Source organism: Salmo salar, chromosome ssa09, assembly GCF_905237065.1.
Source record: "Salmo salar chromosome ssa09, Ssal_v3.1, whole genome shotgun sequence".
NCBI lineage: Eukaryota > Metazoa > Chordata > Actinopteri > Salmoniformes > Salmonidae > Salmo > Salmo salar.
Genome location: NC_059450.1, coordinates 126582921 through 126607955, shown reverse-complemented (window position 1 = coordinate 126607955; position 25035 = coordinate 126582921). Strand labels below are relative to the sequence as shown.

Sequence of the window (25035 nt, the reverse complement as noted above, 5' to 3'; positions counted from 1 at the left end):
AGATAGGATGACACACTACACACACACACACACACACACACACACACACACACACACACACACACACACACACACACACACACACACACACACACACACACACACACACACACACACTCTGAGTTCAGTGACAATAGAGTCATGAGCTCACTCTGTCTTCACAGCCTAACATGTTGTGTTAGCTGGAACCACATATTACCTTGTTCTCTTACTGTGCCAAATACCAAATACTACTCCTTTCCCTCACTTCATCTCCATCTCCCCCTCCCTCTCTCTCCTATCTCTTCTCTCCTCCCCCTTCCACCTCCCACACAAATGCACACACTCACTCTCACACTCCTTGCCCTTACACATATTCTGAATGGCTTAGTCAGAGCGCTAGCAGCATGCATAGAGGTAACCAGCGTTAACCTCCACTAAGCCCTGAGGGAGGATAGAGAGGTATAGTTGAGGAATAATTGAGGAATAATTGAGGAAGAGTTGCCCTGCAGAGGAAGACCTGCTTGAGTGGCTTCACTTCTGACAGGAGACTCTTCTACTCTCTCTCTCTTTTCACTCTCTCTTCTACTCTTGTCTCTTCTGACAGAGACTCTCTTAGTCCCTCTCTCCCTCACTCTCTATCCTGCTCTCTCTTTTGTCTTAAGAGAACTGTGGCTTCACTATAGGACTCTGTCTCTCTCCAGTGTTTTGTTGCTGTGATCTCAGTTTGTCTGTTTAGATAACAAACAGGACTATTCTCCACCTAACAGGTAAGACTCTACTAGTGTCTCAAATGGCACCCTATTCCCTATATAGTGCATTACTTTAGACTAAAGCCCTATCCATATCGGCCCGGGTCAAAAGTAGTGCACTATAAAGGGAATAGGGTTCCATTTTCTGTCTGTTTGTTTTTTGTTTTCATTGCCCTTTGAGACACTTTCCATCTCTGACTTGTCAGTCCTGGTGTCCTCACCGTGGGTTCGTGTGAGCTGTAGAGGTTAAAACTGCTGTTACAACTCTCTGCCTTTATCAAGTTGTATTACTTTGTTCTGTGTCAACATGATTTGATCTTTCATTGACTGTTTTAAATGTAACCCATATCCAACTCTATATCTATATTCACATCCAACTCTTTGACTGTGTTTGTAGATACATTTTATAGAAGATAAAAAAATATATAAAACATTTGTATGTTTCTTAAATTGAAGAAAATAGTTAAAATTAAATTAAACAAGAGATTGAATTCCTCAGTTGTGGGATCAGTTTCACAGAATAAAACATGTAGAGACTAGGGTTGAATATTTTATTGAGAATCTACCAATTTTCCTTCCCGAGAAAATTGAAAGAAATGACTGGGCTTCCCGGTATTCTCGTTTAAACCGGAAGTGCTATTTAAAAGCATATAATACAATCTAAAATTGTATTCTTTGCAATTTAATCAACTCAAAGTTCTCTCAAAGTCACCACACTATTAAGTTGATATAGCCTAGTTTTAATGAAGGCCTATGAAGCACTATTGGCCGACTGGTCAAATATTATAAGGTTATTACAATGTTGTTATAATTAGGCTACATAAATGTTAGCCTACATTTGACTGAAAGGTGCATCATGGTCCTTTTCTCTCCCCTTGCACCTGGCTATCGGGGGAATTTGGGAAAGTTGTGGCTGTTTTTACTTTATGATATCCGTTTATTGTGCTAATCAAACAGATAAACTGTAGCGGAGATTCAGCATCATGGATAGCGCCGCGGTTGATCATTGCCCGCGAATCTAAACCGCCGTGCATCATGTGCTATTCTAAGGTAGGCTATATTTTACATAAAAGCTAACATTTTCTTACTGCATTTGTTATCATTCATTAGCCAAAAAAAATCTATGACATTTCTAGCAAATTCTAGTCAATGATCCTCTCTCAAGGTCTTGTTTTAAAATGTTTGTCACAGCATAAAATAAATGAATCACAAGCCTTCTGGCTTCACCAACTTGGACTATAAAATTAAATTAAATAAAGAAGTCAAAATCCAGAGATGATTCTTTTCCGTTATCTGGAACTGAACACCCCCCTCTGCAACTGGATCCTGAACTTCCTGACAGACCGCCCCAGGTGGTGAGGGTAGGCAACAACACATCTTCCTGGCCATGCACAACTCCTAACATCATCATTAATACGTTTGTTGAAGACATGACGTTGGTAGGCCTGATCACCGACGACGATGAGACAGCCTATAAGGAGGAGGTCAGTGACCTTGTAGTGTGGTGCCAGGACAACAACCTCTTCCTCAATGTCAGCAAAACAAAGGAGCTGATCCTGGGTTACAGTAAACAGGAGGGCTGAGCACACCCCCATCCACATCGACTGGGCTGTGGAGCTGGTTGAGAGCTTCAAGTTCCTCTGTGTCCACATCACTAAGGAATTAACATGGTCCAAACACACCAACACAGTCATGAAGAAGGCACAACAATGCCTCTTCCCCCAAGATTTGGCATAGGCCCTCAGATCCTCAAAAGGTTATACAGCTGCACCATTGAGAGCATATTGACTGGCTGCATCACCGCTTGGTATGGCAACTGCTTGGCATCCAACCAAAAGGCACTACAGAGGGTAGTGCGTACGGCCGAGTACATCACTGGGGCTGAGCTCCTTGCAATACATGACCTCTATACCAGGAGGTGTCAGAGTAAGGCCCTAAGAATTGTCAAAGACTCCAGCCACCCAAGTCATAGACTGTTCCCTCATAGCGCAAGTCTGGAACCAACAGGACCCTGGACAGCTTCTACCCCATAGCCATAAGACTGCTAAATAGTTAGTTAAATAGTTAACCAAATAGCTACTCGGACTATCTGCATTCATCCCTTTTACACTCATTCTTTTGACTCATCACGTACGCTGCTGCTACTGCTTATTTCTTATGATTATACTGGTACTCTGTGTATATAGCCAAGTTATTGTTACTCATTGTGTATTTATTCCTTGTGTTATTATTATATAAGGCGGAGGGATTTCTGCATAGTGCCACTTTAAATATGCACTATGCAGAAATTGCTCCTCCCTTTCCTGGTTGTTAAAATTCTAATAGTTCGCCGAATTTCAGTTTATGTGACAAAAAAGCAAGTATAGTGTAAAGAATCATTGTACCATTTAAACCGCTGTGAAATATGTTTTCCATAATCAAAAATATTGTATTTTCAGCTGTTTGAAGCAGGTGTACAAAACCAAAAGTAAAAGATGCAAAACTTAACTTTAAACGTAGAAAAACAAATAGCGCACATAGAACAGATCTACAGATCTACCGCATGTGTGTTTTTGAGCAGTTGTTATAAGAGCTAGAGTCAGGGCCATGGTCCAAGATGCAGCAGCTGCTTGGTTCTCAGGGCAGCAGGGTGTGTGTGTGTGTGTGTGTGTGTGTGTGTGTGTGTGTGTGTGTGTGTGTGTGTGTGTGTGTGTGTGTGTGTGTGTGTGTGTGTGTGTGTGTGTGTGTGTGTGTGTGTGTGTGACAACAGAGCAGCAGGCTGTACTGTAGCTACATGGGAGCCAGCTCTCTGATTCTCTATAGCTGTTTCATGGATAGCTGTGTGTCAGCTTAGGAGTCATCCATTACACCATACACACTTACAAAAAGGTGCTATCTAGAACCAAAAAGGGTTATTTGGCTGTCCCAATAGGAGAACTCTTTGAAGAACCCTTTTTTTGTTCCAGGTAGAACCCTTTGTTTCCTCGTAAAACCCTATTAGGTTCCATGTAGAACTCTGTCCACAGAAACCAAAAAGGGTTCTACCTGGAACAAAAAGGTTTCTACCTTGAACCAAACAGGGTTCTCATATGGGACAGCCGAAGAACCCATTTGGAACCCTTTTTTCTAAGTGTGTACAGATCAACCATACTACTAAATAACCATTCATTACACCATGCAGATCAACCATACTAATCAATAATCATTCATTACACCATGCAGATCAACCATACTAATCAATAATCATTCATTACACCATACAGATCAACCATACTAATCAATAATCATTCATTACACCATACAGATCAACCATACTAATCAATAATCATTCATTACACCATGCAGATCAACCATACTAATCAATAATCATTTATTACACCATGCAGATCAACCATACTACTAAATAACCATCCATTACACCATACAGATCAACCATACTACTCAATAGACTTCTAGCTCTCCATACATACAGATAAACCATACTAATCAATAGACTTCTAGCTCTCCATACATACAGTTCAACCATACTAATCAATAGACTTCTAGCTCTCCATACATACAGATCAACCATACTAATCAATAGACTTCTAGCTCTCCATACATACAGTTCAACCATACTAATCAATAGACTTCTAGCTCTCCATACATACAGTTCAACCATACTACTCAATAGACTTCTAGCTCTCCATACATACAGATCAACCATACTAATCAATAGACTTCTAGCTCTCCATACATACAGTTCAACCATACTACTCAATAGACTTCTAGCTCTCCATACATACAGATCAACCATACTAATCAATAGACTTCTAGCTCTCCATACATACAGATCAACCATACTAATCAATAGACTTCTAGCTCTCCATACATACAGATCAACCATACTAATCAATAGACTTCTAGCTCTCCATACATACAGGAGGCAAAGTTCTTGTCCAGGGAATATGAGGACAGTTGCAAAGGCATTCATGACTGAGTTTAAGCTGTAGCGTGACCTCACAGTTGGGGTTAGTGTATCTATCTGTGAAATGTAGGGAATGCAGTTACTGATGTAACTTTGTTATCAACTTGTTTGGAAAGAGCAGTCTGAGAAAAGCCTCCCTTTGTACCCTGAGACAGATGGGGATCCCTACACAGAGTGGAGTGATTATGGAATGTGTGTGTGTACAACAGCTGCTGGGGAGAGTAGCTATATTCCTGTGTGCAGAGATGTCACTGCCATAGTGTCAGAAACAGATCCAGACTTGAACATTGCGACTGCAGCCAGATGTTCAGATTCATTGCTAGCAGCTCCTCTCTGGGGCTGTGTTCCAAATGGCACCATATTCTCGACATAATGCAAAACTTTTGACCAGAGCCCTATGGACCCTGTCCAAAAGTAGTGTAATGTATAGGAAATAGGGTGCCATTTGGAATGCAGCCTGAATATTCATAGCTCTGCTGGACTCTGGCTTCACCCTGCTGTAGTTAGTTCACTGCTAGTAGGAGAGTCAGAAGGGGAGAGACGAAACACACTTACAAATACTAGCTTGGTAAATCTGTTCTTAAAGGTAAAGTTATTACTATTCTTTTAGTTGAGATAGATGTGTGTGATGATCTGAACCCAGGGACAGCAAGCAGTCTTTGAGAAATGTCGCTGTGAGGTGCTTATGACTTGGAACTAATGTTTTTTTATTGTCTGTTTGTTTTAATGCAGTATCTTCTCTCATGCAGTATCTTCTCTGTATCTTCTCTAATGCATAATCTTCTTTGTATATTCTCTAATGCAGTGTATTCTTTAATGCAGTATCTTCTAATTATATTCTCTAATGCAATATCTTCTCTAATGCAGTATCTTCTAAGTATATTCTCTAATGCAATGTCTCCTCTAATGCAGTGTCTTCTCTAATGCAGTATCTTCTCTAATGCAGTGTCTTCTCTAATGCAGTGTCTTCTCCGTATCTTCTCTAATGCAGTATCTTATTTGTATCCTCTCCAATGCTGTATCTTCTATATTGCTGTATCTTCTCTGTTCGTTTAATGTTGTAACGTTATCTTCTATCTTTGTTTTGCTGTATCTTGTCTGTTTTTAATGCAGTATCTTGTCTGTTTTTAATGCAGTATCTTGTCTGTTTTTAATGCTGTATCTTGTCTGTTTTTAATGCTGTATCTTGTCTGTTTTTAATGCTGTATCTTGTCTGTTTTTAATGCTGTATCTTGTCTGTTTTTAATGCAGTATCTTGTCTGTTTTTAATGCAGTATCTTGTCTGTTTTTAATGCTGTATCTTGTCTGTTTTTAATGCAGTATCTTGTCTGTTTTTAATGCTGTATCTTGTCTGTTTTTAATGCTGTATCTTGTCTGTTTTTAATGCTGTATCTTGTCTGTTTTTAATGCAGTATCTTGTCTGTTTTTAATCCTGTATCTTGTCTGTTTTTAATGCTGTATCTTGTCTGTTTTTAATGCAGTATCTTGTCTGTTTTTAATGCAGTATCTTGTCTGTTTTTAATGCTGTATCTTGTCTGTTTTTAATGCTGTATCTTGTCTGTTTTTAATGCAGTATCTTGTCTGTTTTTAATGCTGTATCTTGTCTGTTTTTAATGCTGTATCTTGTCTGTTTTTAATGCTGTATCTTGTCTGTTTTTAATGCAGTATCTTGTCTGTTTTTAATGCTGTATCTTGTCTGTTTTTAATGCTGTATCTTGTCTGTTTTTAATGCTGCATCTTCTCTATTTGTTTCAAGTGATCTGCTGTTTGATCTGTGTGAAGGTTGGTGTTGCTAATCCAGGTGATGAGGATGTCTGAGAGGAACATGGCAAATCCATATAGCTCTTTCATCAGACAGCAGTCCCTCTGGATCTACCTGACCACCAGCCACACCACCAGACTACCTGTTCCCTAGTAACACACTGTAACAGACTGTAGAGACAACATGGACACAGCTCTGATGTTTACTCTGGAGGAGCGACAGTCTCTGGCCATGTTAGCATCACCAGGCAGGACCTTCTCACCACAGACACAGCCAACAGCACAGACACAGGTACAGCAACAGACACAACCACAGACACACACACACCAGTCCTCCTCAGACTGTGCTCCAGAGTATTCTCATGATGGTGACAGCTCCACAGAGAGCAGTGAGGATGTCTGTCTGCCAGGACCTCTAAGCCCGGAGCTGTCGAAACTGGAACTAGACCACCAGGACATACCCCAGCAGGACAGGGAGGCTGGTAGTGAATATAACAGTACTGGAGCTCCTGGGATAGAGGGGGATCTAGCTGTTAGTACTGGAGGTCCAGGAGGGCCAGCAGAGTCTGGTTCTGATGTCTCCCCTCCTGACCCTCTAGACCTAGTCCAGATCGTCTGTCCCGCGGGTCTCCTCAGTGAGCCAGGCAGTGTCACATCACCATCGCCTGATGATGCCAATAACAATGGATTGGATTTACACAGCACTTCTCCAGGAGCAGCTGAGGACCACTGCCTAGCCTCCAATGTTCCTTCTCCTAGGATAGAGGGAGATGTGGATGTTCTTGCTCCTAGGATAGAGGGAAACCTGGAAGTTGAGGACAGTAACAGACGTGTAGAATCAGGACATACCCTGGATGCTAACCTCTCTGGTCAGCTAGAGGACATGGAGCTGGGACATACCTCACCCAGGCAGACAAAGACCGACATGGAGCTGGGTCATACCTCACCCAGGCAGACAGAGACAGACATGGAGCTGGGGCATACCTCACCCAGGCAGACAAAGACCGACATGGAGCTGGGACATACCTCACCCAGGCAGACAGAGACAGACATGGAGCTGGGGCATACCTCACCCAGGCAGACAGAGACAGACAGGGAGGTAGAGGAGGAGTCACCCAGGTGGACAGAGACAGACAGCCAGCCTGAGGACTACTCAGAGGGGCCTGTGGAGAACGGACAAGTCCCTACTGATCTGGAACACACAGAAGACAACCATGTCCCCGTCCCTCTAGTCCCAACAGAGAATGGATATATCCCTACCCTTCTGGTCCAATCAGAGACAGAGGTCAGCCACGTCACTATCTCTGTGGTCCAATCAGAGGCTTTTAGCTCCATCCCTTCTCTAGTGGTCAGTGTAGACAACAACATGGATCCCTTCAGACCTCCCTCCCTCACCCTGGCCCTCTCTGAGGCCCCCTTGGCAGGGCTAGGCCTCTGCGATCACCCCTGCATTATCAAACACAAACCTAGCTCCATCACCTTCTCAGACTTCACCTGTAGTCCCTCCACCTGTCACTCTAGCACCGACCACAGCCTCTTCATCAACAACAGCTCTGACTGCAGGGAGTCTTCCTCAGAGAAGGATGATGAAGGTGAGGATGATGAAGATGGGGATGATGAGAACACATTCCCAGAGCTGCTTCAGAGCAGGGAGTTCCTGGTCAGTCGGAGGAGAAGGAGCAGCAACAGAGACAAAGGAGTTAAGGAGAGAGGATCTACAACCAACACTACAGCCAGCTCCCACCTCTCCTCCTCCTCCAAAAACCATAACCACAGTGGCTACGAGGCAGAGACTGAGACCAGCAGCACAGAGGTAGGCTTACAGACGCATTTTAGAGACAACTGTAAAGATAGTCCCACCTGTATTCCTCACATATTGATGTAATATTCATGTCCACCTAAGGTCAGCTGGTTCAGTAGAGATGTGTTTGAAAGTTTATGTCAGAGTTGGGCACTGTGTACTAACTGTAGTTCAACACCATTAGATACAGTATATTAATGTATATGAATCCATCGTATGTTGATATAATCCAGCCTGTTCTCTCAATGAGGAAATGTAACTGTTTCTCCCCCAGGCCATGTATTTCCTGCCTCTTTGCCAGGGGCCATATGTATCAAGGGTCTCAGAGTAGGAGTGCTGATCTAGTTCTGCCTTATAGATAGATGATAATGAATAAGATTACATGGACAGAGGGGACCTGATCCTAGATGGTAATGAATAAGATTACATGGACAGAGTGTAATGAATAAGATTACATGGACAGAGGGGACCTGATCCTAGATGATAATAATACGATTACATGGACAGAGGGGACCTGATCCTAGATGATAATAATACGATTACATGGACAGAGGGGACCTGATCCTAGATGATAATGATAAGATTACATGGACAGAGGGGACCTGATCCTAGATGATAATGAATACAATTACATGGACAGAGGGGACCTGATCCTAGATGATAATGAATACAATTACATGGACAGAGGGGACCTGATCCTAGATCACCACTCATACTCTGAGATGCTTGATACAAAAAAGTCTTATATTATTTAATTCCACTAAGGCTCAGTACAAACACAGTACTTTGCTATACAAACACCTTCAATAGTCTGCTCCCCACTGTTTGTTGTTTTTGCATTCTGAGATATTACTCTGCTGGAATGAGTGTGTAGGAGTAAATTCATCTCGCATTTTCCCCAGCATTTTAAAACACAAAACCCAGCAGGTCTTGCAGGAATACATACATAAATGCATACATGCATCCTTAAACAGTTTTTGCTTTCCCTCCTGTTTTGACAGAGCTCCTATGCAGGCATCGTTGGGTATATTACAGTAGCAGTGAACTTAGTCTCCTATTATCAACAGCTTCATTCCCCTCTTCAATGTCTATAGTGCACTCCTCGGCTCTGGTCAAAAGTATTGCATTATAGGGAATTGGGTGCTATACTGCAGCAGCTCTGATGTGTGTTCTTCCAACCGTCCCCCTGACCTTGGTAGTTACCAGGCTGTGACTCCATCCCTCCAGGTTGACTAGTTACCAGGCTGTGACTCCATCCCTCCAGGTTGACTAGATACCAGGCTGTGAGTCCATCCCTCCAGGTTTACTGGTAGTTACCAGGCTGTGACCCCATCTCTCCAGGTTTACTGGTGGTTACCAGGCTGTAACCCCATCCCTCCAGGTTTACTAGTTACCAGGCTGTGACCCCATCTCTCCAGGTTTACTGGTAGTTACCAGGCTGTAACCCCATCCCTCCAGGTTTACTAGTTACCAGGCTGTGACCCCATCCCTCCAGGTTGACTAGTTACCAGGCTGTAACCCCATCCCTCCGGGTTGACTAGTTACCAGGCTGTGAGTCCATCCCTCCAGGTTGACTAGTTACCAGGCTGTGACTCCATCCCTCCAGGTTTACTGGTAGTTACCAGGCTGTGAGTCCATCCCTCCAGGTTGACTAGTTACCAGGCTGTGACTCCATCACTCCAGGTTTACTAGTTACCAGGCTGTGACCCCATCCCTCCAGGTTTACTAGTTACCAGGCTGTGAGTCCATCCCTCCAGGTTGACTAGTTACCAGGCTGTGACCCCATCCCTCCAGGTTTACTAGTTACCAGGCTGTGAGTCCATCCCTCCAGGTTGACTAGTTACCAGGCTGTGAGTCCATCCCTCCAGGTTGACTAGCTACCAGGCTGTGACTCCATCCCTCCAGGTTTACTGGTTGTTACCAGGCTGTGACCCCATCCCTCCAGGTTTACTGGTAGTTACCAGGCTGTGAGTCCATCCCTCCAGGTTGACTAGTTACCAGGCTGTGACCCCATCCCTCCAGGTTTACTAGTTACCAGGCTGTGAGTCCATCCCTCCAGGTTGACTAGTTACCAGGCTGTGACTCCATCCCTCCAGGTTTACTGGTTGTTACCAGGCTGTGACCCCATCTCTCCCGGTTTACTGGTAGTTACCAGGCTGTAACCCCATCCCTCCAGGTTTACTAGTTACCAGGCTGTGAGTCCATCCCTCCAGGTTGACTAGTTACCAGGCTGTAACCCCATCCCTCCAGGTTTACTAGTTACCAGGCTGTGAGTCCATCCCTCCAGGTTGACTAGTTACCAGGCTGTGAGTCCATCCCTCCAGGTTGACTAGTTACCAGGCTGTGAGTCCATCCCTCCAGGTTGACTAGTTACCAGGCTGTGACTCCATCCCTCCAGGTTGACTAGTTACCAGGCTGTGAGTCCATCCCTCCAGGTTGACTAGTTACCAGGCTGTGAGTCCATCCCTCCAGGTTGACTAGTTACCAGGCTGTGAGTCCATCCCTCCAGGTTGACTAGTTACCAGGCTGTGACTCCATCCCTCCAGGTTGACTAGTTACCAGGCTGTGAGTCCATCCCTCCAGGTTTACTAGTTACCAGGCTGTAACCCCATCCCTCCAGGTTTACTAGTTACCAGGCTGTGACCCCATCCCTCCAGGTTGACTAGTTACCAGGCTGTAACCCCATCCCTCCAGGTTGACTAGTTACCAGGCTGTGAGTCCATCCCTCCAGGTTGACTAGTTACCAGGCTGTGACTCCATCCCTCCAGGTTTACTGGTAGTTACCAGGCTGTGAGTCCATCCCTCCAGGTTGACTAGTTACCAGGCTGTGACTCCATCACTCCAGGTTTACTAGTTACCAGGCTGTGACCCCATCCCTCCAGGTTTACTAGTTACCAGGCTGTGAGTCCATCCCTCCAGGTTGACTAGTTACCAGGCTGTGACCCCATCCCTCCAGGTTTACTAGTTACCAGGCTGTGCGTCCATCCCTCCAGGTTGACTAGTTACCAGGCTGTGAGTCCATCCCTCCAGGTTGACTAGCTACCAGGCTGTGGCTCCATCCCTCCAGGTTTACTGGTTGTTACCAGGCTGTGACCCCATCCCATCAGGTTTACTGGTAGTTACCAGGCTGTGAGTCCATCCCTCCAGGTTGACTAGTTACCAGGCTGTGACTCCATCCCTCCATGTTTACTAGTTACCAGGCTGTGACCCCATCCCTCCAGGTTTACTAGTTACCAGGCTGTGAGTCCATCCCTCCAGGTTGACTAGTTACCAGGCTGTGACCCCATCCCTCCAGGTTTACTAGTTACCAGGCTGTGAGTCCATCCCTCCAGGTTGACTAGTTACCAGGCTGTGACTCCATCCCTCCAGGTTTACTGGTTGTTACCAGGCTGTGACCCCATCTCTCCAGGTTTACTGGTAGTTACCAGGCTGTAACCCCATCCCTCCAGGTTTACTAGTTACCAGGCTGTGAGTCCTTCCCTCCAGGTTGACTAGTTACCAGGCTGTAACCCCATCCCTCCAGGTTTACTAGTTACCAGGCTGTGAGTCCATCCCTCCAGGTTGACTAGTTACCAGGCTGTGAGTCCATCCCTCCAGGTTGACTAGTTACCAGGCTGTGAGTCCATCCCTCCAGGTTGACTAGTTACCAGGCTGTGACTCCATCCCTCCAGGTTGACTAGTTACCAGGCTGTGAGTCCATCCCTCCAGGTTGACTAGTTACCAGGCTGTGAGTCCATCCCTCCAGGTTGACTAGTTACCAGGCTGTGAGTCCATCCCTCCAGGTTGACTAGTTACCAGGCTGTGAGTCCATCCCTCCAGGTTGACTAGTTACCAGGCTGTGAGTCCATCCCTCCAGGTTGACTAGTTACCAGGCTGTGACTCCATCCCTCCAGGTTTACTAGTTACCAGGCTGTGACCCCATCCCTCCAGGTTGACTAGTTACCAGGCTGTAACTCCATCCCTCCAGGTTTACTGGTTGTTACCAGGCTGTAACCCCATCCCTCCAGGTTTACTAGTTACCAGGCTGTGAGTCCATCCCTCCAGGTTGACTAGTTACCAGGCTGTAACCCCATCCCTCCAGGTTTACTAGTTACCAGGCTGTGAGTCCATCCCTCCAGGTTGACTAGTTACCAGGCTGTGAGTCCATCCCTCCAGGTTGACTAGTTACCAGGCTGTGAGTCCATCCCTCCAGGTTGACTAGTTACCAGGCTGTGACTCCATCCCTCCAGGTTGACTAGTTACCAGGCTGTGAGTCCATCCCTCCAGGTTGACTAGTTACCAGGCTGTGAGTCCATCCCTCCAGGTTGACTAGTTACCAGGCTGTGAGTCCATCCCTCCAGGTTGACTAGTTACCAGGCTGTGACTCCATCCCTCCAGGTTGACTAGTTACCAGGCTGTGAGTCCATCCCTCCAGGTTGACTAGTTACCAGGCTGTGAGTCCATCCCTCCAGGTTTACTAGTTACCAGGCTGTAACCCCATCCCTCCAGGTTTACTAGTTACCAGGCTGTGACCCCATCCCTCCAGGTTGACTAGTTACCAGGCTGTAACCCCATCCCTCCAGGTTGACTAGTTACCAGGCTGTGAGTCCATCCCTCCAGGTTGACTAGTTACCAGGCTGTGACTCCATCCCTCCAGGTTTACTGGTAGTTACCAGGCTGTGAGTCCATCCCTCCAGGTTGACTAGTTACCAGGCTGTGACTCCATCACTCCAGGTTTACTAGTTACCAGGCTGTGACCCCATCCCTCCAGGTTTACTAGTTACCAGGCTGTGAGTCCATCCCTCCAGGTTGACTAGTTACCAGGCTGTGACCCCATCCCTCCAGGTTTACTAGTTACCAGGCTGTGCGTCCATCCCTCCAGGTTGACTAGTTACCAGGCTGTGAGTCCATCCCTCCAGGTTGACTAGCTACCAGGCTGTGGCTCCATCCCTCCAGGTTTACTGGTTGTTACCAGGCTGTGACCCCATCCCTCCAGGTTTACTGGTAGTTACCAGGCTGTGAGTCCATCCCTCCAGGTTGACTAGTTACCAGGCTGTGACTCCATCCCTCCAGGTTTACTAGTTACCAGGCTGTGACCCCATCCCTCCAGGTTTACTAGTTACCAGGCTGTGAGTCCATCCCTCCAGGTTGACTAGTTACCAGGCTGTGACCCCATCCCTCCAGGTTTACTAGTTACCAGGCTGTGAGTCCATCCCTCCAGGTTGACTAGTTACCAGGCTGTGACTCCATCCCTCCAGGTTTACTGGTTGTTACCAGGCTGTGACCCCATCTCTCCAGGTTTACTGGTAGTTACCAGGCTGTAACCCCATCCCTCCAGGTTTACTAGTTACCAGGCTGTGAGTCCTTCCCTCCAGGTTGACTAGTTACCAGGCTGTAACCCCATCCCTCCAGGTTTACTAGTTACCAGGCTGTGAGTCCATCCCTCCAGGTTGACTAGTTACCAGGCTGTGAGTCCATCCCTCCAGGTTGACTAGTTACCAGGCTGTGAGTCCATCCCTCCAGGTTGACTAGTTACCAGGCTGTGACTCCATCCCTCCAGGTTGACTAGTTACCAGGCTGTGAGTCCATCCCTCCAGGTTGACTAGTTACCAGGCTGTGAGTCCATCCCTCCAGGTTGACTAGTTACCAGGCTGTGAGTCCATCCCTCCAGGTTGACTAGTTACCAGGCTGTGAGTCCATCCCTCCAGGTTGACTAGTTACCAGGCTGTGACTCCATCCCTCCAGGTTTACTAGTTACCAGGCTGTGACCCCATCCCTCCAGGTTGACTAGTTACCAGGCTGTAACTCCATCCCTCCAGGTTGACTAGTTACCAGGCTGTAACTCCATCCCTCCAGGTTGACTAGTTACCAGGCTGTGAGTCCATCCCTCCAGGTTGACTAGTTACCAGGCTGTGACCCCATCCCTCCAGGTTGACTAGTTACCAGGCTGTGAGTCCATCCCTCCAGGTTGACTAGTTACCAGGCTGTGAGTCCATCCCTCCAGGTTGACTAGTTACCAGGCTGTGACTCCATCCCTCCAGGTTTACTGGTTGTTACCAGGCTGTGACCCCATCCCTCCAGGTTTACTGGTAGTTACCAGGCTGTGAGTCCATCCCTCCAGGTTGACTAGTTACCAGGCTGTGACTCCATCCCTCCAGGTTTACTAGTTACCAGGCTGTGACCCCATCCCTCCAGGTTTACTAGTTACCAGGCTGTGAGTCCATCCCTCCAGGTTGACTAGTTACCAGGCTGTGACCCCATCCCTCCAGGTTTACTAGTTACCAGGCTGTGAGTCCATCCCTCCAGGTTGACTAGTTACCAGGCTGTGAGTCCATCCCTCCAGGTTGACTAGTTACCAGGCTGTGACTCCATCCCTCCAGGTTTACTGGTTGTTACCAGGCTGTGACCCCATCTCTCCAGGTTTACTGGTAGTTACCAGGCTGTAACCCCATCCCTCCAGGTTTACTAGTTACCAGGCTGTGAGTCCATCCCTCCAGGTTGACTAGTTACCAGGCTGTAACCCCATCCCTCCAGGTTTACTAGTTACCAGGCTGTGAGTCCATCCCTCCAGGTTGACTAGTTACCAGGCTGTGAGTCCATCCCTCCAGGTTGACTAGTTACCAGGCTGTGAGTCCATCCCTCCAGGTTTACTAGTTACCAGGCTGTGACTCCATCGCTCCAGGTTGACTAGTTACCAGGCTGTAACCCCATCCCTCCAGGTTGACTAGTTACCAGGCTGTGAGTCCATCCCTCCAGGTTGACTAGTTACCAGGCTGTAACTCCATCCCTCCAGGTTGACTAGTTACCAGGCTGTGACCCCATCCCTCCAGGTTGACTCGTTACCAGGCTGTGAGTCCATCCCTCCAGGTTGACTAGTTACCAGGCTGTGAGTCCATCCCTCCAGGTTGACTAGTTACCAGGCTGTGACTCCATCCCTCCAGGTTTACTGGTTGTTACCAGGCTGTGACCCCATCCCTCCAGGTTTACTGGTAGTTACCAGGCTGTGAGTCCATCCCTCCAGGTTGACTAGTTACCAGGCTGTGACTCCATCCCTCCAGGTTTACTAGTTACCAGGCTGTGACCCCATCCCTCCAGGTTTACTAGTTACCAGGCTGTGAGTCCATCCCTCCAGGTTGACTAGTTACCAGGCTGTGACCCCATCCCTCCAGGTTGACTAGTTACCAGGCTGTGAGTCCATCCCTCCAGGTTGACTAGTTACCAGGCTGTGAGTCCATCCCTCCAGGTTGACTAGTTACCAGGCTGTGACTCCATCCCTCCAGGTTTACTGGTTGTTACCAGGCTGTGACCCCATCTCTCCAGGTTTACTGGTAGTTACCAGGCTGTAACCCCATCCCTCCAGGTTTACTAGTTACCAGGCTGTGAGTCCATCCCTCCAGGTTGACTAGTTACCAGGCTGTAACCCCATCCCTCCAGGTTTACTAGTTACCAGGCTGTGAGTCCATCCCTCCAGGTTGACTAGTTACCAGGCTGTGAGTCCATCCCTCCAGGTTGACTAGTTACCAGGCTGTGAGTCCATCCCTCCAGGTTTACTAGTTACCAGGCTGTGACTCCATCGCTCCAGGTTGACTAGTTACCAGGCTGTAACCCATCCCTCCAGGTTGACTAGTTACCAGGCTGTGAGTCCATCCCTCCAGGATGACTAGTTACCAGGCTGTAACTCGATCCCTCCAGGTTGACTAGTTACCAGGCTGTAACCCCATCCCTCCAGGTTGACTAGTTACCAGGCTGTGACTACATCCCTCCAGGTTGACTAGTTACCAGGCTGTGACTCCATCGCTCCAGGTTGACTAGTTACCAGGCTGTAACCCCCTCCCTCCAGGTTGACTAGTTACCAGGCTGTGAGTCCATCCCTCCAGGTTTACTGGTAGCTACCAGACTATGAGTGACCACATCTTCCAAGGTTTACTGACGTCTAAAAGTCTCTTCTGGATGTTTATGAATCATGTTTACATCATAAATCTATGGTTTAACTTTACAAGTGTCAGAGACACCAGATCTCTGACAGTGCATAGCTGTCATTCCTCAGCTAAGCCCTCCGTAGATAACAACATATAATAGCAACCCTAACCCTGGAGATGAGAACATACAGTAAAACAGAAGGGAGAGGTTAGGTAGGGAACACTCCCACTGTCTCTGCTGATAGCCCTGGCAGGCTTTACAGGCTGTTTGACACAACACTGGGAATGGGCTGTTTGTGAACATAAAGGTTGTTTGGGGAAAGGGAGGAGGAATGCTTTAAATACCTGGAATTGGTTTAAACTGTGACCTTGTCAAAAGTTGTACACTAGATAGGAAACAGGGTGCCATTTGGGACGCGACCAGGAGCTCTGACAGGCAGCACTCATGTTTGTTCTTCAGACAGTCCATTTTAACTGCAGCTTTTCATACTAGCCATCTGAGGGCACTATTGCTACATAGTAATCCTGCAAGGCCTATGCACACGTCTCCCTCTCTCCCCCACTTTCTCTCTGCATCAATCAGTTGGTTATGTATGTTTGTGTATACTGTAAAAAGACACATGTTTCTGTGATGTTGTTTATCTTTCTATAGTTTATAAGTGAAAGGATTCTACTGGTGTGACTGTTCTCACCAGGCAATAGACCTGGGAACGTAGCGGGTAACACCTAGAAAGTTTGGAGAGACTGGGTTTTAAGTTAGGAGAGAATGGGTTTTAACTCTTTTTCAGTGGAGTAACCCATTAGCCTAGCCGTTGTGCCCTTTTGCATGCCACCCTGCTCAAACTCTAACCCAGTCATCTCCAGTCCTCTCCCTGACTGGTGATCTGTACCTATCTCAGTGGGTGGTATGGTCCAGGCACGGTGCCCAGAGCTCACGCACTTAACTCCTCATTACCATGTCAAAGACCCAGCCTTGGGGTTTACAATGTGGCCAATTTACCCTGATGAAGTTATTGTCCCTCTCACATTTAGCTATCTTCCTGAAGATAACACTACTCATACCGGCAGCATTGCCATGGTATCAGTGTTTCTCACTATCGATGGGGCCAGAGAATTGAGGAGAAAGGAATCATGGGTAGTGTCTCTCTCAGCTTCAAGCCTCTGGAATTCCACTCATTCTGAGGAAAAGTGTTCACATTCCGAGGCAGGCAGGCAGCACTGTGTGTGGCTGTCAGAGAGAAGAGAGACAGTGGGAGACAGTGTGTTGTAGTGTGCTCCAGATATAGCACAGAGAGACAGACTGACAGATTGAGGAGTTTCCCCTGTCAGAGGTCAACCAGCTGACCTTAGGTGGACTGACTTCTGCTCTGATCACTGGCACCCTACTAGTAACATCTTTATGTTGTAAGAACTCTCTAGAGGCATTAATACCTCTAGTTCCCTGTCTCTTCATTGATTGTTGTTTCCCACTAATTGTATTTCCTATATTTTCTTGTCCATTCCCATTTTGTTTTCATTCTGATGAAGGCCATTGACGGCCAAAACGTCATGGCTTTAACTTGAACTAGAATAAAAAAGGATCAAGATTTTAATTGAGAGGGAAAGTTGTTCCTATATACTGTATGTTGTGATTGTGACTCTGCCTTTACATTGAAGCAGGAAGAACAGGAGGCCAATGGGAGGGTCACACCCATCTCCACCGAAGGAGGCTGTGGCTCAGACACCAGCACTACGGTAGCCCCGCTAGAGAACACACCCCTCAATAGGATGATTGTCAGGAGGAGAGGGGTTTTAATGCAGCATGGAGAAAGAACTGGGGGCACAGGGGCTCCTGGGGGCCCTCACAGACAGAACACAGAGCCGGGGGCCAGGGGCTCCAACAGACATACAGACACACTCAGAACACAGATGACAGTTCCACAGGTTAATTCCGGGAAATGAATTAATGGCTTTGTGTCGGCTGCTTGTCTTCTGAGTCACACCGTTGCGCAACAAGGGTCTCAAATAGAGAGAGAGATCGTAACCTCCAGATCCTCTAACACAGCTCATGTTTGTCTCTGGATGCGTCCCAAATGACACCCTATTCTCTATATAGTGCATATAGGCCTTGGTCAAAAGTAGTGCACTATAAAGGGACCAGGGTGCCCTTTGCCACACATCCAGAGACAAACATGAGCTGTGTTAGAGGATCTGTGTTACTGCGTGATGGCTGCTGAGAACTAGGTGGTGAAGCTATCACGTTTCCCTCTATGGTGGTCTGTACTGTTTACTGCTGTTAACTTTCACTCTGACATTTATAGAAGTATTTTATTGCTCCTCTAATGATCTCTTAAATGTATTTAGAGTTTTTAGTTATCACCTGGTGCTTATAACCTTCTCCAACTGTCTGAACTGTTTCAATGTTATTATCCAGAGAATTCAATGGTAACTCTCTGAATGATCTTCTTTATTTCCTGTCCATCTACGGAGTAGTGATTGTTGTGGTCCTCACTCATTTACCTTTGTTTCTGATAACTGCATGCTCCAGTTTAGTACATGGTGTCACAATAGTCTGTTTCTGCAGAATCTATAGGTTTCTCCAGTGTTGTCTAATCACACACTCTTCCCCCTGCCTTTCTCTTCCCCCAGGAGTCTCCCCTGGTCCAGCCTCAGACCCCGTGGTGTGAGTCTATGAGCCAGCTGATGAGGGAACTGGACCAGCTCAACCTGGACATAGAGGAGGCTCTGAGTGCATCATCCTCCCCCTCGGACACACCCTGCACTGCACGCAGACAACAGGTCAGTCACACACACACCCTGCACCTCACGCAGACAACAGGTCAGTCACACACACACCCTGCACCTCACGCAGACAACAGGTCAGTCACACACACACCATGCACCTCACGCAGACAACAGGTCAGTCACACACACACTCTGCACTTCACGCAGACAGACAGCAGGTGACATGACCATGTTAATTGAAATGCGAGCCATGTACTGACCAGTGGTACATATGGGAAATGTATACATTCTTCTGCAGCCTATCATGATGGCACATGCTTTTTCATGCTCTCTGCTGTCTATAATCAATTTACTGAGCTTTGTGAAGAGGAAATCCCAATGGATTATTGTTATAGTCATTCAACAGGTGTCTAACAGGACTATAAGTCCATGCTGCTATATCATGTACTGTACATTACACATACATTCACCTAGCTAAGCCCCTGACCCAGACAGAGAGAAGACTAGACTCAGGATCAGTCCCAAATGGCACCCTATTCCCTTTATAGTGCACTACTGTTGACCAAAGCCCTATGGGTGCCATGTGGGACGCATGCCTCAGAAGATTGTAGGTCTGGGAAGGACTGTTCCGTCATAAGCCTTAAGGATAACTGTGATATATGTTGATATACATACAGTTTGTTGTCATACAGTGGAAGCTGTCTGTCTGGAACACTATGGCCATTGTCAGGCTGTCTTTGATTTCACTTCTCTGACTGCTGCTGGCGTCCATTTTATGATGTGAGAGGAGGGAGCTGGCTGTTAGAAAAGCTGTTATAGTATGTAGTGTGTCTAGCAGTAGTCTGGCCAGGGTGGTGGGCCAGGCGGGGCAGAGACAGACAGACAGCCATTGTGTAGAGATATTGTTACCGGGACCATGTAGCTCTGGTCCTACATAAGACTCCTCCCTTGGAGGCTTGCATCATGACATATCCCAGCAGTCAGTTAGCAGAGGGCAACAACAAACCTGTATGGTTCTGTATGTGATCAGCACAGAGGTCTTGTTGTGTGGGTAGAAGAGGTTGTTTGAATGATTGAGCATGTTAGGAATGGTTACAGAGTGGTTTGCAGAGGGGCACATGCCTGCAGGCATCAAATCAACAGCCATAACACACATTCACTGAGACAGCTTTAACTAACAGCCAGCCGCTGGTGAAGGAGATCACACGACGTCTTTACTAGGGGGAGTTGACAAGTTCCTTTGTCCTTTCAAAGGACAATTAACACATGATACAGGCTGCCTTGTCACTATCTGTTGCTGTCTGTCCAGTAGAACTGGAACTAAAGACTGCGTTCCCTGCCGCTGACCATCCCAGAGACAGAGAGACAGAGAGACAGAGAGACTGACTGGGATCCAGTGTTGACGGTTGTTGTTGTGCTGTTATTGCAGTATGGAGCTGTGTCTGGGACGGCAGTAAACCAATCTCTTAACGAGGAGGACAGTACACTGCTGCAGCGAGGGGAACCAGATACAGAAGAATGTCCCAGACAGGACCAACACAAGACCTTGGCCCCTCGTAGCTCAGCCGAAGGAACCAGAGCCAGGACCAACAAGACAGTCGTAAGTTCCTATCAGAGTCTCCCTCCTCCTCTCGACTCCTGTGTGCTCTGTGCCTGTCTGTCTGGGTCTGGGTGAAACCATGTGGTATAGATATCATCAGATAGCTCTCACTTTACATACAGTGCCTTCAGAAAGTATTCATACTCCTTGACTTATTTCACATTTTGTTGTGTTACAGCCTGAATTCAAAATAGATAACATAGATGTTTTTCCCACCGACATACACACAATAGCCGATAATGACAAAGTCAAAATATGTAAAAAAAAATATATATATATTTTTGCAAATCTATATAAAAAAAAGTATTCACATAAGTATTTACACCCCTAAGTCAATCCATGTTTGAATCACCTTTGGCAGTGATTACAACTGTGAGTCTTTCTGGGTAAGTCTCTAAGAGCTTTCCACACCTGGATTGTACAATATTTGCATATTATAATTGTTTTAATTCTTCAAGCTCTGTCAAGTTGGTTGTTGATCATTGATGGAAAGCCATTTCCAAGTCTTGCCATAGATTTTCAAGCCGATTTAAGTCAAAACTGTAACTAGGCCACTCAGGAATATTCAATGTCATCTTGGTAAGCAACTCCAGTGTATATTTGGCCTTGTCTTTTAGGTTTTGTCCTGCTGAAAGGTGAATTTGTCTCCCAGTGTATGTTGGAAAGCAGACTGAACCAGGTTTTCCTCAAGGATTTTGCCTGTGCTTATCTCTATTCCGTTTCTTTTTGTCCTAAAAAAAACTCCCTTGCCAATGACAAGCATACCCATAACATGATGCAGCCACCACCATGCTTGCAAATATAAAGAGTGGTACTCAGTGATGTGTTGTGTTGGATTTGCCCCAAACATAACACTTTGTATTCAGGACATAAAATGAATTTCTTTGCCACATTTTTTGCAGTTTTACTTTAGTGCCTTACTATGTAAAGGTTAAATAAGATAAAAAAATATTACAAACAGGATGCATGTTTTGTAATATTTGTATTCTGTGCATGCTTCCTTCTTTTCACTTTGTCATTTAGGTTAATATTGTGGAGTAACTATAGTACAATGTTGTTGATCCATCCTCAATTTTCTCCTTTCACAGCCATTAAACTCTGTAACTGCTTTAAATTCACCATTGGCCTCATGGTGAAATCTCTGAGCGGTTTCCTTACTCTCTGGCAACTGAGTTAGGAAGGACACCTGTAACTTTGTACTGACTGGGTGTATTGCTAGACCATACAAAGTGTAATTAATAACTTCACCATGCTCAATAGGTGGCCTTCTTTGCAGGGCATTGGAAAACCTCCCTGGTCTTTGTGGTTGAATCTGTGTTTGAAATTCAACTGCGGAACCTTACAGATAATTGTATGTGTGGGATACAGAGATTGGGTAGTCATTGAAATATTATGCTAAACACCATTATTGCACACAGAGTGAGTCCATGCAAGTTACAATGTGACTTGTTAAGCACATTTTTAGTCCTGAACGTATTTAGGCTTGGAATAACAAAGGGGTTGAATACTTATTCACTCAAGACATTTCAGCTTTACATTTTTTATGAATTTGTAAAACAAAAATAATTCTGCTTTGACATTATGGGGTATTGTGTGTAGGCCAGTGACACAAAATCTCAATTGAATACATTGTATATTCAGGCTGCCTTCAGCTAGCTACAGAAATATATACTTTCTCTCTACTAATGTAAACAACATTCCTCTTATTAGCTGGGTAATGTAATTCAAGAACTAAGGATGGCAGCAAGAATGAACGTTTTAAGTGATATACTGTACGTATTATTTTTGTCCAGATGGGATAGGGCAGTATTCAGTGTGATGGCGATTGGGTCATCTGTGGACCTGTTGGGGCGGTATGCAAACTGAAGTGGGTCTAGGGTGGCCGGTAAGGTGGCGGTGATATGATCCTTGACTAGCCTCTCAAAGCACATCATGATGACAGAAGTGAGTGCTACGGGGCGGTAGTCATTTAGTTCAGTTATCTTTGCCTTCTTGGGTACAGGAACAATGGTAGCCGTCTTGAAGCATGTGGGGACAACAGAATGTGATAGGGAGCGATTGAATATGTCTGTAAACACACCAGTCAGCTGATCTGCGCATTCACAGAGTTCAAGTAACAGACACATCTCAACTTCAACTGTTCAGAGGAGACTGCGTGAATCAGGCCTTCATGGTCGAATTGCTGCAAAGAAACCACTACTAAAGGACACCAATAAGAAGAAGAGACTTGCTTGTGCCAAGAAACACGAGCAATGGACATTAGACCGGTGGAAATCTGTCCTTTGGTCTTATGAGTCCAAATTTGAGATTTTGGGTTCCAACTGACGTGTCTTTGTGAGACGCAGAGTAGGTGAAGGGATGATCGCCGCATGTGTGGTTCCCACAGTGAAGCATGGAGGAGGAGGTGTGATGGTGTGGGGGTGCTTTGCTGGTGACACTGTAGGTGATTTATTTAGAATTCACACTTATCATGGCTACCACAGCATTCTGCAGCGATACGCCATCCCATCTGGTTTGCTCTTAGTCGGACTATCATTTGTTTTTCAACAAGACAATGACCCAACACACCTCCAGACTGTGTAAGGCTAATTTGACCAAGAAGGGGAGTGATGGAGTGCTTTATCAGATGACCTACCCTCCACAATCATCTGACCTCAACCCAATTGAGATGGTTTGGGATGAGTTGGACCGCAGAGTGAAGGAAAAGCAGCCAACAAGTTCTCAACATATGTGGGAACCCTTTCAAGACAGTTGGAAAAGCATTCCTGGTGAAGCTGGTTGAGATGCGTAGCACTCACGTCTGTAGCCATGAAGTGCTTTGAAAGGCTGGTCATGGCTCACATCAACACCATTATCCCAGAAACCCTAGACCCACTCCAATTTGCATACCGCCTCAACAGATCCACAGATGATGCAATCTCTATTGTACTCCACACTGCCCTTTCCCACCTGGACACAAGGAACACCTACGTGAGAATGCTATTCATTGACTACAACTCAGCGTTCAACACCATAGTACCCTCTAAGCTCATTACTAAGCTATGGGCCCTAGGACTAAACACCTCCCTCTGCAACTGGATCCTGGACTTCCTGACGGGCCATCCCCAGGTGGTAAGGGTAGGAAACAACACATCGGCCACGCTGATCCTCAACACAGGGGCCCCTCAGTGGTGCATGCTCAGTCCCCTCCTCTACTCCCTGTTCACTCATGACTGCATGGCCAGGCAGGACTCCAACACCATCATCAAGTTTGCCAACGACAGAACAGTGGTAGGGAAGATCACCAACAACGATGAGACAGCCTATAAGGAGGAGGTCAGAGACCTGGCCGTGTGGTGCCAGGACAACAACCTCTCCCTCAACGTGATCAAGACAAAGGAGATGATTGTGGACTACAGGAAAAGGAGGACCGAGCACGCCCCCATTCTCATCGACGGGGCTGTAGTGGAGCAGGTTGAGAACTTCAGGTTCCTTGGTGTCCACATCACCAACAAACTATCAAGGTCCAAACACACCAAGACAGTCGAGAAGAGGGCACGACAAAACCTATTCCCCCTCAGGAGACTGAAAAGATTTGGCATGGGTCCTCAGATCCTCAAAAAGTTACAGCTGCATCATCGACTGGTTGCATCACTGCCTGGTATGGCAACTGCTCGGCCTCCGACTGCAAGGCACTAGAGAGGGTAATGCGTACGGCCCAGTACATCACTGGGGCTAAGCTTCCTGCCATCCAGGACCTCTATATCAGGCAGTGTCAGAGGAAGGCCCTAAACATTTTCAAAGACTCCAGCCACCCTAGTCATAGACTGTTCTCTCTGCTACCACACGGCAAGCAGTACCGGAGCGCCAAGTCTAGGTCCGAGAGGCTTCTTAACAGCTACACCCACTTTTTTGGTTACTACATGATTCCATATGTGTTATTTCATAGTACTGATGTCTTCACTATTATTCTACAATGTAGAAAATAGTCAAAATAAAGAAAAACCCTTGAATGAGTAGGTGTGTCCAAACTTTTGACTGGTACTGTATATAAAGGCCATCCATACCAGTTTGGATATAATGAGAAGTCCACAGCAGAGCTGTCCATTATTTCCTCTTCTGTTCCTTGTTTTATGAAGTGTGTACGCAGGACGTGTGTGTGTGTGAGACAGCTGAGTGGTTTACTGTCCCCAGGTCAGGTGTTAGTCTGCCTATTAGACAGGCTTAGAAAGGGAAGTGATGCAGCAAGTGCAGATGGAGAGGTGGTGCTAGGTACATTTTGTGGCAGCTGGATGGAAACTGCTAACGGCCTGTGTTTGTACAGGTACCATGTCTGGATCACAATCGATAGGTGAATGACTAATTAGATTGGTGGAAACAGAATGATGTGGTTTTCTGCTGTCCAGTCCTGATGCAGTCTGGTTCTCAGAGTCTCAGAGCAGATTACAAAGTCAGAAAGCTGCAGAGTAATGCAGAACACCACCAAAGTCTGAGTCAGAGACAGACAGGCTGTATGGAGACCACCTTCACACTGTACACAATGTCTTAACCCTAACCCACTGTCACACTACTGCACAATGGTTCCAACGTCTCGC

General features: G+C 46.3%; 1 protein-coding gene across 5 annotated transcripts in view; it reads left to right on the top strand.

The window, feature by feature from the left end:
- Positions 1-348: 348 nt before the first annotated feature.
- The window catches only part of stard13b (StAR-related lipid transfer (START) domain containing 13b), a 122488-nt gene continuing 97801 nt past the window's right edge, over positions 349-25035 (top strand). Inside the window, exons 1-6 of one of the 5 annotated variants that reach the window (XM_014214522.2) lie at positions 349-749; positions 1689-1781; positions 6434-8251; positions 17794-18060; positions 18766-18915; positions 20291-20461. In XM_014214522.2, the coding sequence (XP_014069997.2) occupies positions 6623-8251; positions 17794-18060; positions 18766-18915; positions 20291-20461 (2217 nt within the window). In that variant the 5' untranslated portion in view covers positions 349-749; positions 1689-1781; positions 6434-6622. Of the gene's footprint in view, positions 750-1688; positions 1782-3488; positions 5264-6433; positions 8252-17793; positions 18061-18765; positions 18916-20290; positions 20462-25035 lie in introns of those variants that run through there. The other 4 variants (XM_045724517.1, XM_014214523.2, XM_045724518.1 and 1 more) reach the window with 4 other exon arrangements.